Below are 13,881 nucleotides of genomic sequence, written 5' to 3'. Positions count from 1 at the left end.
GGGGGGGGGTCACAGGGACATGCCCCCCCCTGAATTTGACCATAATTTGATGTTTTGCAATTAGATCTAGATCTAAATCTAGATCTAGACTAGATTCTAGATCTAGACTTAGATCTAGATCTATGTTTGATAGGCTACGGCCTATCTCTCGGATCGGCATTCGTAATCATAATTTAGAACCAGAAGTAATAGTCGGGGTCAAAAACAGATTAGAATCCCCAAAAGGGACCCACATTCTTAAGTAGTACCGTTGAAAGACTACTGTTATTATGAGAAATACGATAAGACCAGAACATACCCTCTCTCCAGTCAAAGTCTTGTATGCCAAGGCAGCACTCAAAACCAGTGTTGTTGTGACTAAAGCCACGGTGCCAGAGCTGAGGTCTGCTAGTCCAAGAGACTCTTGGATGCTCTCAAATGCAGCGTCTGCAAACATCTTGCTGAAGAATTAAGTTGAATAAGACAAGAGCATATACCTTGCTCTTTATTTTACTTTACCACACAGCTAACAAGTCACCGTTCAAACACATCTAATGCTTTCTCTGTCCAAAGGACTTTGAAAAGTATTCATCGGGCGAGCCTTTAGGGCCGGTGCGTGCCTGACAACAAGTTCCTAATGGCGGAAGTTATTGAGCGGAACAGCTGATGTTGAAGAAAATAGTTCCAACTTGTGTTAAAGTAAGAAGAAACTAGACCTAAAAATGTCATTTACGCCCAATTTATCATATTTTAATCGAAACCATAGCTATATGAATGCAATGACTATTTTGAAAAAAGCAAAACCATCCATTACTTGAAATTGTATTCATGCACCATCCAATCGGCCGATATGACGTCACTATTTTCGCTTTTGCAGTACTGTCTCGTATTCGACGTGTTCGGTTTTTAGTAGTTCTCCACCACTATAAGATTATGAAAGTGTTGGATATATAATGCATGTACATAATAAAATAAAAATAAAACCAGGCAAAGAAAAACTTCTAAGTTGCCATATCAGTGTCACATAAGACTTCCATATACCCTACATCTCTCCTTTCATCGTTTCTAGGACATCCACAAGAATTTATGGTTAACTACGTGACGGTGATCGAACTCCGCCCCTAGATTAATTTTTAAAATACTTTAACCCCCCCCCCCCCCCCCCCCATAGAATATCAAGGCAAAGAGAGGGGCTGCGTCCCTGCCTCCTTTTGCAAAGGTTCATGTAAACGCACACTCCATATAAACACACGCTATGGAGCCCTCCCGAGCACTGTGCATTTAGGCGGAGACTACTGTAATATCATAAGAAACCTAAGATGGAAAAGCCAAACCTGTGGTGTTCGACACATTCTCATCATGGTCATGATGGGTGGTCTCAACCTCAGAGTCTCCTTGAGACAGCGGTCCAGCAGCTGCATTTCTTTCAGCTTGTCATAGTCAACAGGCTCAAGACCTTCACCACATACCAATCTCTGCTCTTCAATCAGTCTCTTCTGCAAGACAAGAGAGAAGAAAATGTTCCCATGTTAAGGTCATCAAATGTACAAAGTGAAAACAACAACAACAAAATAAAGAGAACACTTTTTGACTGAATTATTTTCAGAATTTTTCATGTAAACGCGAATGAATATTCAGGCACAGTGATTATCTGAGTTTAAAAATAGAGTTACATATTGACTGCTCAGTTTTAGCCTCCGTCATGCATCACTTTTCAAAAGGGCATATGGCAGAGTCTTACTCCCATCCTTCACCAACCAACAGCAAAAAAGTGAAACACCTGAAAGCAATCAGAGCTCGCATAAATTTTCAGAAATGGTTTATTATTCAACTCCTAACGTACAATGTTCCACCAAATGACAATTTTAAGTCCTAGAATCCAAACCTGCAATTCCTTGTCCTTCGCAATAAAAAAGCCCAGCCATGAACTTGTTGTGGAAGATGTATGCTGGCCAGCCATCAAGAGTCCTAGCAACATGCCCGATATTTCATCATCTGTAAGTCCACGTCCAGATCTAGTCACAGATTAAAAGAGAGTTCTGTGAAACTCACACACTGAACTCAAGACTCAACAATAGGAGAAGAATTTCCCATTTTATACAAATTCATTAAAATCAATAAAACAAACTTGTATTTAAATATCCAATAACTTTGAAAAGAAGGTTAATGTTTAAGGGTCACAAAGGTAATTGTATTCATATTGCTTCTTGTTTCCTATGCCCATAAAAGTGAATTTCAAACTTGAGGAACAAAGTTCTCTGCTAAAGACATAATATGATCAGGGTATCCTTACTTATAAGTGGAATCAATCAACGTTTGCAGCATGTCATCATCAGGACTTGGGTCAGCACGGCGCTCTTGGATTGCCTCTCCAAAGATTCTTTTCAGTTCCAAGTTGGCACGATCTCGTTTTCTGAAAAGGATTTGTGAAATAGAATACTTTCTATTTGTGCAATGTGAAGTTTTTCCAAGGTACCAAGGGAATGAGGAAAGGTGTCACCCATGCTGCTTCTTTTTTACTTTAGTCACCGTGTCCCCGCTTCCTTGAAAGGAAACCTTTCCTCTCTGTCTTTATTTTCAAATTTGTCACTCGTTTGTTACTTTTTTGTTTTTCTAGATAGGTGGATCAGCAGTATAACAACCCATAAAACAGGAGGGCCAGTGTACACTCCTTTATGAGACCCCGACAACATCCCCTCCCACATTTAATCTGACAGAACCCACAGGGAACACTGATGAGTGGACCTCTAGAAGCATAAAAGACAGGGCTCCACACAGAAAAGATAGCGAAGACTGCCCAGAACTATGCAAGAAGAATATTCATCTACAGCTTAACCCCTTGCATGCTCTGTGGATGTACCTGGCCTGTAAGACCCCTGTCTTACTGTGCATATCTTTGCTTCTACCCAGTTTTGAATAACAAGAGCTATATCTCTGTATTCTGTGTCCACTTGCCGATGCGATAATGCCTATTTTTATGCTATTAGTCCTGGGATTCGCATGTAGTATCAAAAACAAAGAGACATGGTGTGTTGTGTGTTTTGCGCGAATGACGAAGTCAGTCTGCCTCTCTGAGGTTTTTGCGTGCTGTCTACATTCGCTTCAATAGCTTCGCAAAGGTTGACTAAGCCTATAGATCAGGTTATTGCAGAATTTTATAGAGATGCAGACAGTGATAACAAACATTTCAATTCATCTAAAGAAAGTTTTTGTCATAGATCTAATCTCCGAGATGACAGGGACCTCGAATTCGGAGATGGAATTAAAAAACAACAACCTCACTTTCACCGGCCAAATTCTTCTACAGAGTACATAAACCTAAAAATGAGTAACACCATTGGATTGTATGTTCATTTTTCTTTTATTTGACATATACTTTGCTATATATCTAGTCCTATAGTAAGCGAGCTATAGCCATTCAAAAAGCAGACCATGTCATACACAGCTACAGTGGAAATTTCCTTAGCACAAGCGGTGGATTTGGTTAGCAGTCAAGGGGTTAAGATCCATTTGGAGCAATGGGCCTAAAAAGCTACGTAAACACTCAAAGGACATATTTACTGTGCAGTTATCAGCTGATCAAAGAAGTGGCCAAAATGCATAATAAATGTGAATTAACAAAGTATAAGTGACACCAAGCATAGATACTTTACATATCATTTTCTTTCAAGCCTAACACTTTAATTTCATGACCAGCAATTAGATGCAAACCAAAGAACCTGAACCATCCAAATGACACTTGATAAGCTCACCTGAAACTGGGGAAGGGCAACCATCCTGGGAGCAGCCAAGCCAAGTGAGTGAAACCTCCATCCAAATCAGAATATAGTTGAGCCACATGCTCGTTGAGCCGTGATCGGATTTCTTTGCCTGCAACATATGGGATGAATACAGATATCAAGTGAACAGCAAAAATGAAAACTGTTGGCGTAAGCTAAATTCTAACATTAACTGACTCACTGACTACCGATATGGACACTGCGTCAGTGGGTCTAGACATACGAGAAATGGCAAGCCCATACCCTTTTTGGTTTCAATTTCCCTACTGTTTTTACACTATTCACTAACCTATAATTGGTCTCGGTAGTTGGGGAAAGGGAAGGCACATCATTTAATTCCTTCTTAATTTAGTTGTAGGGTCCCTTGATCTATTAGTGTAGGTTTTGTGATTTTGTAGGTGAGGTGAGATACAAATGGTTTTTACATTCAACACAATTTTTCCAGACTTTTACACTTAGAAATTGTCCACATTTTAATTAAAGAAATGTATGTTTCTGGGGGTTCTCATATTGAACAAGGCATACCAGACGTTCACTTAAGTGACTTTGAATTATACTTTTAAAAAGGGTTTCTTTTAAAGTGCCTTTGAGGCTGCCTCATGCACTTTCACAAGCAGTGGCTTAAGCAATCCTGAGTTTATTTTTGTCCATTTCTCAAATACTCATACAAAAAAATTACTATGCATTGAAAAATCTGGTTTTCAACACAAGGAAACCCACTATAAAAATGATAACTAGCAAAAATTAAAAGTGAATATTCATCAGACAATGAATGTTCTAAAACACCCTTAGAAAGCCAGCAGCTTACGTTAAATTGGGATTCAACCCCTTGCCGTCAGTGACTGAAATAAGAACATGAACTTCATTCCTGTATGGCAAATTCACATTTTGAAGAACATGATATTAATGGACAATAGACAAACGAACGATTAATTTTTAAAGGGTAAACCACAGCTTCTAAAGAAACCATTTTTTTAACTTGAAAATGCTTTTAACAGAATTTTTAGGAAGAGGACAAGAAGAATCTTGACTTTGAAATAAAACAATTGAATGACAATTTAGAAAGGGAACTAGTCTTACTACAACCTAAATTACCTTTGTGGACATATTTAAAATAACAAATCCGTCTAGTCGACGATACAGACTGAACTTGAAGCGTGGAGTTTGCAGCTTAACCAGGAGGTCATGGTTGGAAGATTAAGACAAACAAATTAATTTGTGCCGACAGCAAGCTTTAGAACCTTGCACTGTGCTGAAAGTTGACTACATAATGATCTACTTTGGGTGATCACTTCTAAAGGTGATCTCAGTTTGACAGGCATTATGACTGGTACTGAATACCGCAAAGATTGTTTAGAATGAACATTATAATAAACAAACTACAGACGTAAAAAGCATGTGCTTCACTTCTTCCATAACTGTGAGTCACTGATAGCACAGGTTCATCCACTTACTCACCATGAAGACAATGGCTTGCAGTCAAAATGATAAGTTCTGAAAGGGCTGTGAACAAGTCTGAAACAATGGGAAGGGTAATAATGTATGAATTAATAAAAACTTCTTTCTCCAATGCATGATATTAGCGTACACGCAAACATTCTGAAAGGGAAGATGTCTACAACCCCCCCTCCCCACAGAATAACCATTTTATTATATTTTCCCAAAAGACAAAAGTAAAATACAATGCCACACTTCTTGATAAAGATCTTTAGCAAAAATGTAGGAAAATTTTTAAAAAAACATAAATATCTTTTTGGACATAAACTTCTTGTGCTTAAGGTGCATAAAAAAAACCCAATCGGTGCAACTGGGGAATCCACAATAAAAATGCATATCTCATAGGAGTCCAAGGACTGAAGTTTATTTAAGAGATAACAGTAAAACTGAAAAAGCTATGTCAAAACCTGAACGATTAAGGACAAATTAAACACCAATTCAAAAAAATGGAAAAAAAAAAGTATGTCATAATGTCATAGCTGCACTTCAGGGACTACCAGTGGTACCACTTCATGACCTTTGTTACAAGTAGTGACACTGCTCGCTTTTTTTCCCTCATGTGGCAAAGGAGGCAAGATCCTGCCATGGCAAAAGGCGCTCATCATGCCTTGTAAAGCCAGAGGACCATAATGATGAGCGATGCTCATCACATTTTGTATTCACCACATTGTTTTCATAGAAACTCTTCATAAAACAAATCGCAGATTCAAATTCAGCGATACTCTTTCTGTACAAAGAAATCGTTTGCTTTTAGGACAAATCTATCTATTAAGGTAAAAACTATATTAAATGCAGTAATAAACTTATAGTAACCATCACATTTTCGGTATATATAGTAGTAAGCCTGGCTAAAAGATTAGGAATATAAATCAAACACTTACCATTGGTGCCTTTTGCTCCCCATCTCTTGAAGTAATCAAAAGTTTCTTGTTCAATTATATGCACATGTTCACGGAAGTGGGCAATATTGAGGCCTGTCTTTAGCATCTTCTTTTGCTCAAGGAAAATCTGAAGATGAAAGAAAGGTATGTTCATATGATAGCATTACAGAAAAAAACCCTGAAAGTTACAAGCTATTTGAAATAAGGATTTTGAGTGTAACTGTTCTGTTCCCATAACCAAAATGGTAGCTTAGCACAGCAGCCGCATACTCCCTATTTACCATTAGTATAACAAGTATTTTGCAAGGTTATTAACAACTTCATGGTGGTAATAGCAAGTTTCGCTTTTTTAGAACAAAGTGTACTGAAATCATAATATCCTCAATTGGCGCCAACAGACCAAAATTTTTTGAAGTTTAACAAATGTTCCGGATTAATCTTCACAGAATTTCAATTCGCTGTAACCCGTGACTGATGAAAATGTACTGCATAGCAGCCAACTTTTCACAATTAAAAAAAACCAGACTCTGCCCATGCTGCAGGTCAAGATGGTGGGCATTTGCCAAGTAGACCCCCTTCAAACCCTTATTCACACTTGTCTGCATTCAATAATTCAAGCTATTCACAGTAGACCTACAGTGAAAAAAATCAATTTTGGACAGTAAAGGGGAGGGGCAACTGAATAGCTTAGATCTTGAGACTCACAATAGGATAATAAGTGAAACTGGTACGCCTCATGCTACTATGCAATGTGATAAGCTATCAAAATTAACCAATCTTTGCTCGCCATATGTCATTTTACCAATTGAGAGCCTTAACATGGGTCACAATAGATTCTTCCCTAGGTTCGTTGGCTAAGATTCTGCATTCTCCTTGCTCCCGAGCATCGGGATCTTAGGCGGAGAATACTGTGTAAATAACCCCCTATAACAGAAACTTTCGTTGCTATAACGAAAATATAACTCTCGAAGATTCAAAAACTGTGAACACCGATATTGGCCTTTAATTTCAGTGTGTGTGTGTGTGTGTGTTTGTGTGTGTGCATCCCCCATATCTTGTTTATTTCGTCAAAACAACTGCCTGAGCCAAAAATGCATTACACTGAGTACAAGACGTCAGATCACATCCTTTTGCCAAGAACCACCTTCTTTTGAAAATCTGAGAGGAATGGTCACAGCCACTGTTCCAAGTTGGCCACTGTGTGTAACATTACCGTCCATGCTCAAATACTGCCAATGTTCTCACTTTCTGACATAACAACATCAGTATATCCTTCAGTTAGGACTCAAGTGAGGGTGCATGAGTGTGGGGTTTAGGGTTATCATCATCTTTAAAGTTTCAACCCCCCCACCCGAAAATTCAGTTAGTAGTAACTTGCAGTAACATTAACCCAGCACCAACCAGGGTCTGTTTCCCAAGGGGGTTGCTGTTAAGTGGACACCACAGTACTTGATAAGGTGATTAAAAAAACCCCAAACCCTTCACACACTGTAATTTAACTTCTCTTCTGCTGGCAACAGTGAAGCACGTAAGTGCAAATCAACAGACGCTGGTTAAGTCCGATGTGACGTATTAAGAAAACAAGAAAAATTAAAGAATACGCACAGCTAATATAACAGGTTCTAAGTACTCCTGAGACTTGGGAAAGTCAGGTCAGGATTTACGGCAAGATACCAATATTTAACATCATTAGTGAAAGCAAATGCTGCCAGCTTCAGCTGAGAACAGGAGGATAACATAACTGATGTAACAAACCATGAAACACCAAAGACTATCCCTTTCTGTGTGTGTGTGAGAGTAAGAATGGGTGTAAGTCTCAGCGTCTATCTATGTTTGGGCATTATAATGGGAAATGAGGTTCTTACATGATTGGGCACATCATAAGCAACACCTTTCCCAAAGACAGGTGTGACCAGCCTGCTGTAGACATCTTCTGCATTTAGGTTTTCATTCTTGCTGTTGAACATGAGCGCTGCACTTTCAGAACCAACCAGGTATGTGAAAGTTTTCCCAACCATAGTGAAGCTGAACACAGGTCCATACTGCGTTTGAAAATACGTACAAGAGAAACAAATTGTATTTTTCTTAGATAACAATTGAGAAAAATGCATAATTTTAATTAAAGAGAATGCAACATCATCAACTGTATGTAATGCTAGGACATTTGTCATTGACCTGATTTCGTGTAACAGCTAAAGTCTTCAAAGTAAAAAAATAACAATTTGCCTTCCCAATGATTTATTAGCTGAGACATGTTTTTTTTTTCTGACATAAAAGATACTCCATTCACAGTCAACAAACATATTCTTGGTATATTCCGAACTTGAGCAGAAAAAGAGAAAGATTTCATTTATATATATATATATATACATATATGCACAAAAAAATTAGCCAAAACAGTAAAGGCATCAAAAGAACTAACACAACAATAAGGAATATTTAGCAATTTTCTTCCAGAGTATAGAATTATATATATATATAAAATGTGTCATGAGCATTTATTTTGTCTTTCAAATTCCAAAGTGTTTTACCTTTTCCATCCTTACAATTTCAAGATTGCATGTTCGATATGCATGGTCATAATTAGTTTTTAATCATCTATAGACAAAGAGCTTTTACAATACAAGCTGTAGCTGAAAAGATAGTCTAGATAAAGTTAAAATCTTCACAAAACTAATCATCCTACAACAAGCTTTTATCTTGAAAAAAGATTTTCAAAAATGCTCTTTTACAACCCCCCCCCCAGTTTACAAATAATGATATGTTACCTTTTCATATGCTGCAAGAAGGAACTCAATTGGACTTGAACCAAAACTGACAGCTTGCCCAAGAAAAGGAATAGTAGACGGAATATGAGGAGGAATCTTTCCTTCTACCTGAAAGAGAAAAATCCGGGAAGCTTTGAGCTCCACTTTATCTGTCTAAAACAAGGACTGAAAGATCATTCACAAATATTTATAATTTTGTGAACATGCAAAACAGTAACCATATAAATATGAAGGATAAATTTAATTGATTGATCAATTCCGTTCAATATCAGTTATGAATGCTCTTTGACTGTGTCCATGTATATATTTTTTGGGAAAAAAAAAATCCCCCAAATGTTACATAGAAATAAAAGGAAAAAAAAAAAATGTACACAGAGAGAAATTCTACATGACTCATCCTAATTAATACGAAAGGTAATGCTTTCCCCACCACTGAACTGAAACTATGCTATCGAGCTGTGACCCTATTATAGGAGTCTGAATCTCAAAGTAGGTCTCACGAGCTAAACTTTCAAAGTAGCTCTTTGACAAATTTATCTGTTCCAGAAAGACTTATATCTCCTGATAATTTTGGTACCATTCTTTTCCCTCTCAGTCAATTTTTAAAGAAAGTGGTAGCCGTTTTAATAAAATGAAATAATGCGAAATTCACTAATAGGCTGCAACCCGTTTGACAGATGATAAAACAGTACCAAGAACACCCAACATTTACACATGACTAACAGAGGACAATCACAATAACATAGGTATGGAATCTAATTTTTTTCAAGACTGCAAGATCATTGCAAACTGGTATTTTATTGCCTTAATTAAACATGACAACTGATGATTTGTTGTTATTTACAAAAAACCACAGAATGCTGTCTCGGCCAGTGTTGCATTGGCCCCTGCTGTGAGCGGTACGGCTCTATACTGTATTGCAGAGAGCTCCCGCTGTTGGGGGTCATAATAATAATAAATAGCGTATGTTTAGCCCATACTATATCCCCGCTCGACAGCAAGCTCTGCACTTTACACTATATATATTATTACCCCAGGAGACAACATCACTCACAAACATTCTCGGCTTCCCGGGAAGCATACAGTGCAAGCAGCCGATTAAGCGCTTTACACTAACAAACTGACAAGGTCTTTCGCTGTCTGTAGCCGGGTATCCATTTTCACCTTGGTAAAGTGAGGAAAATTCGTATAAAGTGCCTTTCCGAAGGACACAACGTCGGGCCCTTGACGTCAATTGAACCCACGACTGCGAGTCCAAAAGCCTAACCACAAGCCACCGATGCAACATTTTTTGGACCTTTCTTATACTTTCGGAGTTCCGTGGAAGGATTGATGCAAGCCCCATCCATGTCTCTATTCTACTTGAAAATGACCTGATCTTCCTATTGGTGCCGTTTTTAAGATGGCATTTTACAAATTTTGAGTGAAAATTGATCTTTGAAAACTTTGATGCTATTTGTAAAGGCTTTTTATTGAAATCCCAAAGGCCAAAAACGCCAACAGAAACCCTGTTTGAATCTTTATATAGTTTGCCAATGAAAAGATGGTATTTAATCGTCAATTTTTCTGCAAAGCATTCAAATCATCTGACCTCACATTCCGACAGTGAGGGACTTCGCTTTCCACGATGATTCTCCAGCTCGGAATACACAAACAACATACACTATTGTCACGAGGAAAAGCTGAAATTTTTCATGATGTACATCATTAGGTTCTTTAATAGCAAAAGAGCAAAGAAACAGTGATTCGAATTACCTGGATTTAACCAAAACCGTGTTTATGCTACCTACTCAATGCTGTTCGGCTTTTTAAAAGAGTCGTTATTACAGGAGAAAATTCTCTGAGAAGTACAGCATAACACATAGGCAAACGTTTTAAGTAAGTTGTTCAGGAAAAAGCTATAAAAAAAAGTAAAGGCTTACGCACATCAAGCGGACTATTACTGTACATGTTGGGAAGGACGGACATTAGCCTTGGGTCAACATTTGCAACATTTCGCTACCTCAAAATTACAAAGTTTTATCTGACATTTTTGGTTGTTTTGAGTTACAACAAAAAAGACCATTCAAGAGACAGAAACGAAATGTTCTATCAAAATGAGGTCTATTTGATATCATTAACAAGATTTTCAAAGAATTGCATTCGAAAAAGCTTGGCATGTTGTAAAAATCAAAATTTTTTACGTCAAATTACTCAAAACTGTATCTAGGTACCGAGCAGATAGAAGAGCTTTGAGATTCTAAGGTAGAGATTTGTCAATACTGAGCCAATAGGTTGGTGCTTGGTCCTGGAAGTTTTGGTATAAAATCATTAGTTAAACTGTCCAGGGTATGGTTTAGTTTTAGTAGAGGTTTTACGGCGATAGCAACTGTATAAGGTCATATGAGCGCCAAGGGGTGGATGTCAACAGAAAAGTCCTTACAGGGAATCTGACTTACTCTGCTCACCTCTCTAGCTTTAACAGCACAAAGTCTGCTTCGACTATCAAGGCACCCCGGACATAGCGGGTCACAAGAATGTGACAAAGATACAAAAGAAGTAGAGAAAAAAATGACAATAGTAAGGATTAGGAAAGAAAAAGCCGCAGTTCCCTGTTGTAGATCAGGCACAGTAATGAGCATGACATCGATGAATCATTCCATTTAGAATTCTACTGTGCATGAACGAGATATGTCCCCCCCTTTGGGAATGGCCTAACGACACTTCAGTCAGTGGCACCGCCCCGGGGGGTAGTCCAGGGTATTATATTTCTATGGACACATAAAGTTCAAAGTTGAAAGGGTAGGCCCTACTACTTAAGAATGTGGGTCCCGTCTGTCAAGACTTCGCATCATCCACACAGAATACTGGATATCGATATACTGAATTAACTATTCTGTAGGCCTATCGATGTTTTATCAGCAGATCAAAGATCGTACATAACAAGACTGTTCACTCAACCAAAAAAGTGTCCGTGGAAGTCTGCGCACTGCAGTCTTTGTTTTGAAGCTCTCTTTCGTTTCTCCAGAAGAAGAACAAGAACAGCAGAGTTTGTTAGTATCACTTTTGTTGTTTTTCACACAAGTTGGGTAGATCTAACTCTGCAAAGTCAGCTCTTTTTCGAAGAGGGTGCCACCGAATTTTGAGGACACTTTTTTAATTGGCTCAAAAAGAGGAATGAACTATCTTGTTATAGTTGTAGCCTACACGATCTCTGAGTGGATCTAGAATCTAGCCAGGCTACAAAATGAGCAGTATTTAACAAGGTGGTGATCTTGTAGTTCCGTTCGTTAAAGTCCACGATCCATTTATTTACATCCAGAGAAGAAATCCAGAAGTCTTGATGACCAAATACTATTTGAAATAGGCTACACAAAGAGTAGGGATGCAACCTAACTGCAAAACATCAAATTAGGTTAAATTCAGGGGGGCATGCCCCCCTGAACCCCCCCAACTCCATATTATTATTAGGTCAGTGGGGCACCCCCCCCCCCCCCCTGAAAACCCCTACTCTTGACTTTAACGAACGAAACTACAAAATCGCCAACAAGGCAGGGGGGGGGGGGGGGGTCACAGGGACATGCCCCCCCCTGAATTTGACCATAATTTGATGTTTTGCAATTAGATCTAGATCTAAATCTAGATCTAGACTAGATTCTAGATCTAGACTTAGATCTAGATCTATGTTTGATAGGCTACGGCCTATCTCTCGGATCGGCATTCGTAATCATAATTTAGAACCAGAAGTAATAGTCGGGGTCAAAAACAGATTAGAATCCCCAAAAGGGACCCACATTCTTAAGTAGTACCGTTGAAAGACTACTGTTATTATGAGAAATACGATAAGACCAGAACATACCCTCTCTCCAGTCAAAGTCTTGTATGCCAAGGCAGCACTCAAAACCAGTGTTGTTGTGACTAAAGCCACGGTGCCAGAGCTGAGGTCTGCTAGTCCAAGAGACTCTTGGATGCTCTCAAATGCAGCGTCTGCAAACATCTTGCTGAAGAATTAAGTTGAATAAGACAAGAGCATATACCTTGCTCTTTATTTTACTTTACCACACAGCTAACAAGTCACCGTTCAAACACATCTAATGCTTTCTCTGTCCAAAGGACTTTGAAAAGTATTCATCGGGCGAGCCTTTAGGGCCGGTGCGTGCCTGACAACAAGTTCCTAATGGCGGAAGTTATTGAGCGGAACAGCTGATGTTGAAGAAAATAGTTCCAACTTGTGTTAAAGTAAGAAGAAACTAGACCTAAAAATGTCATTTACGCCCAATTTATCATATTTTAATCGAAACCATAGCTATATGAATGCAATGACTATTTTGAAAAAAGCAAAACCATCCATTACTTGAAATTGTATTCATGCACCATCCAATCGGCCGATATGACGTCACTATTTTCGCTTTTGCAGTACTGTCTCGTATTCGACGTGTTCGGTTTTTAGTAGTTCTCCACCACTATAAGATTATGAAAGTGTTGGATATATAATGCATGTACATAATAAAATAAAAATAAAACCAGGCAAAGAAAAACTTCTAAGTTGCCATATCAGTGTCACATAAGACTTCCATATACCCTACATCTCTCCTTTCATCGTTTCTAGGACATCCACAAGAATTTATGGTTAACTACGTGACGGTGATCGAACTCCGCCCCTAGATTAATTTTTAAAATACTTTAACCCCCCCCCCCCCCCCCGAAAAAAACCAACTACAAAAACTAAGATAAAATGAACCTGGATTTAACGAAAATTCGGATTCAACTAAAAACAACAACGAATTTCCCGATTAAATTGATCAAGATTAACAAAGTGACGCAGTTTTAGCAAACACGTAAATTATGAGCGAATTCGGATTCAACGAAGTAGTTTGCACGGTAACCAGCCTACGCTATATGACTTAAATTTGCGCATTTTTCTGCTTTTGCAACAAACCTAATTTTCTCTAGATCTAGATCTATTCTTGCGTGGATCATTACAAAGTACAAGCTTAG

General features: G+C 38.3%; 1 protein-coding gene across 1 annotated transcript in view; it reads right to left on the bottom strand.

Annotated features, from left to right (window-relative positions):
- LOC101847052 (lanosterol 14-alpha demethylase) overlaps positions 1-13,075 on the bottom strand; it is a 16,752-nt gene extending 3,677 nt beyond the window's left edge. Inside the window, exons 1-9 of the mRNA XM_005103085.3 lie at positions 12,743-13,075; positions 8,905-9,012; positions 8,002-8,178; positions 6,137-6,263; positions 5,217-5,273; positions 3,732-3,849; positions 2,273-2,392; positions 1,865-1,994; positions 1,314-1,475 (exon numbers count right to left, since the gene is read on the bottom strand). Coding sequence (XP_005103142.1) covers positions 1,314-1,475; positions 1,865-1,994; positions 2,273-2,392; positions 3,732-3,849; positions 5,217-5,273; positions 6,137-6,263; positions 8,002-8,178; positions 8,905-9,012; positions 12,743-12,880 — 1,137 coding nt within the window. The 5' untranslated portion in view covers positions 12,881-13,075. The remainder of the gene's footprint in view (positions 1-1,313; positions 1,476-1,864; positions 1,995-2,272; positions 2,393-3,731; positions 3,850-5,216; positions 5,274-6,136; positions 6,264-8,001; positions 8,179-8,904; positions 9,013-12,742) is intronic.
- Positions 13,076-13,881: the final 806 nt, after the last annotated feature.

Source organism: Aplysia californica, unplaced genomic scaffold, assembly GCF_000002075.1.
Source record: "Aplysia californica isolate F4 #8 unplaced genomic scaffold, AplCal3.0 scaffold00358, whole genome shotgun sequence".
Lineage (NCBI taxonomy): Eukaryota > Metazoa > Mollusca > Gastropoda > Aplysiida > Aplysiidae > Aplysia > Aplysia californica.
Note: the sequence above shows the minus strand (reverse complement) of the source record. Positions and strands in the feature narration are given on the sequence as shown.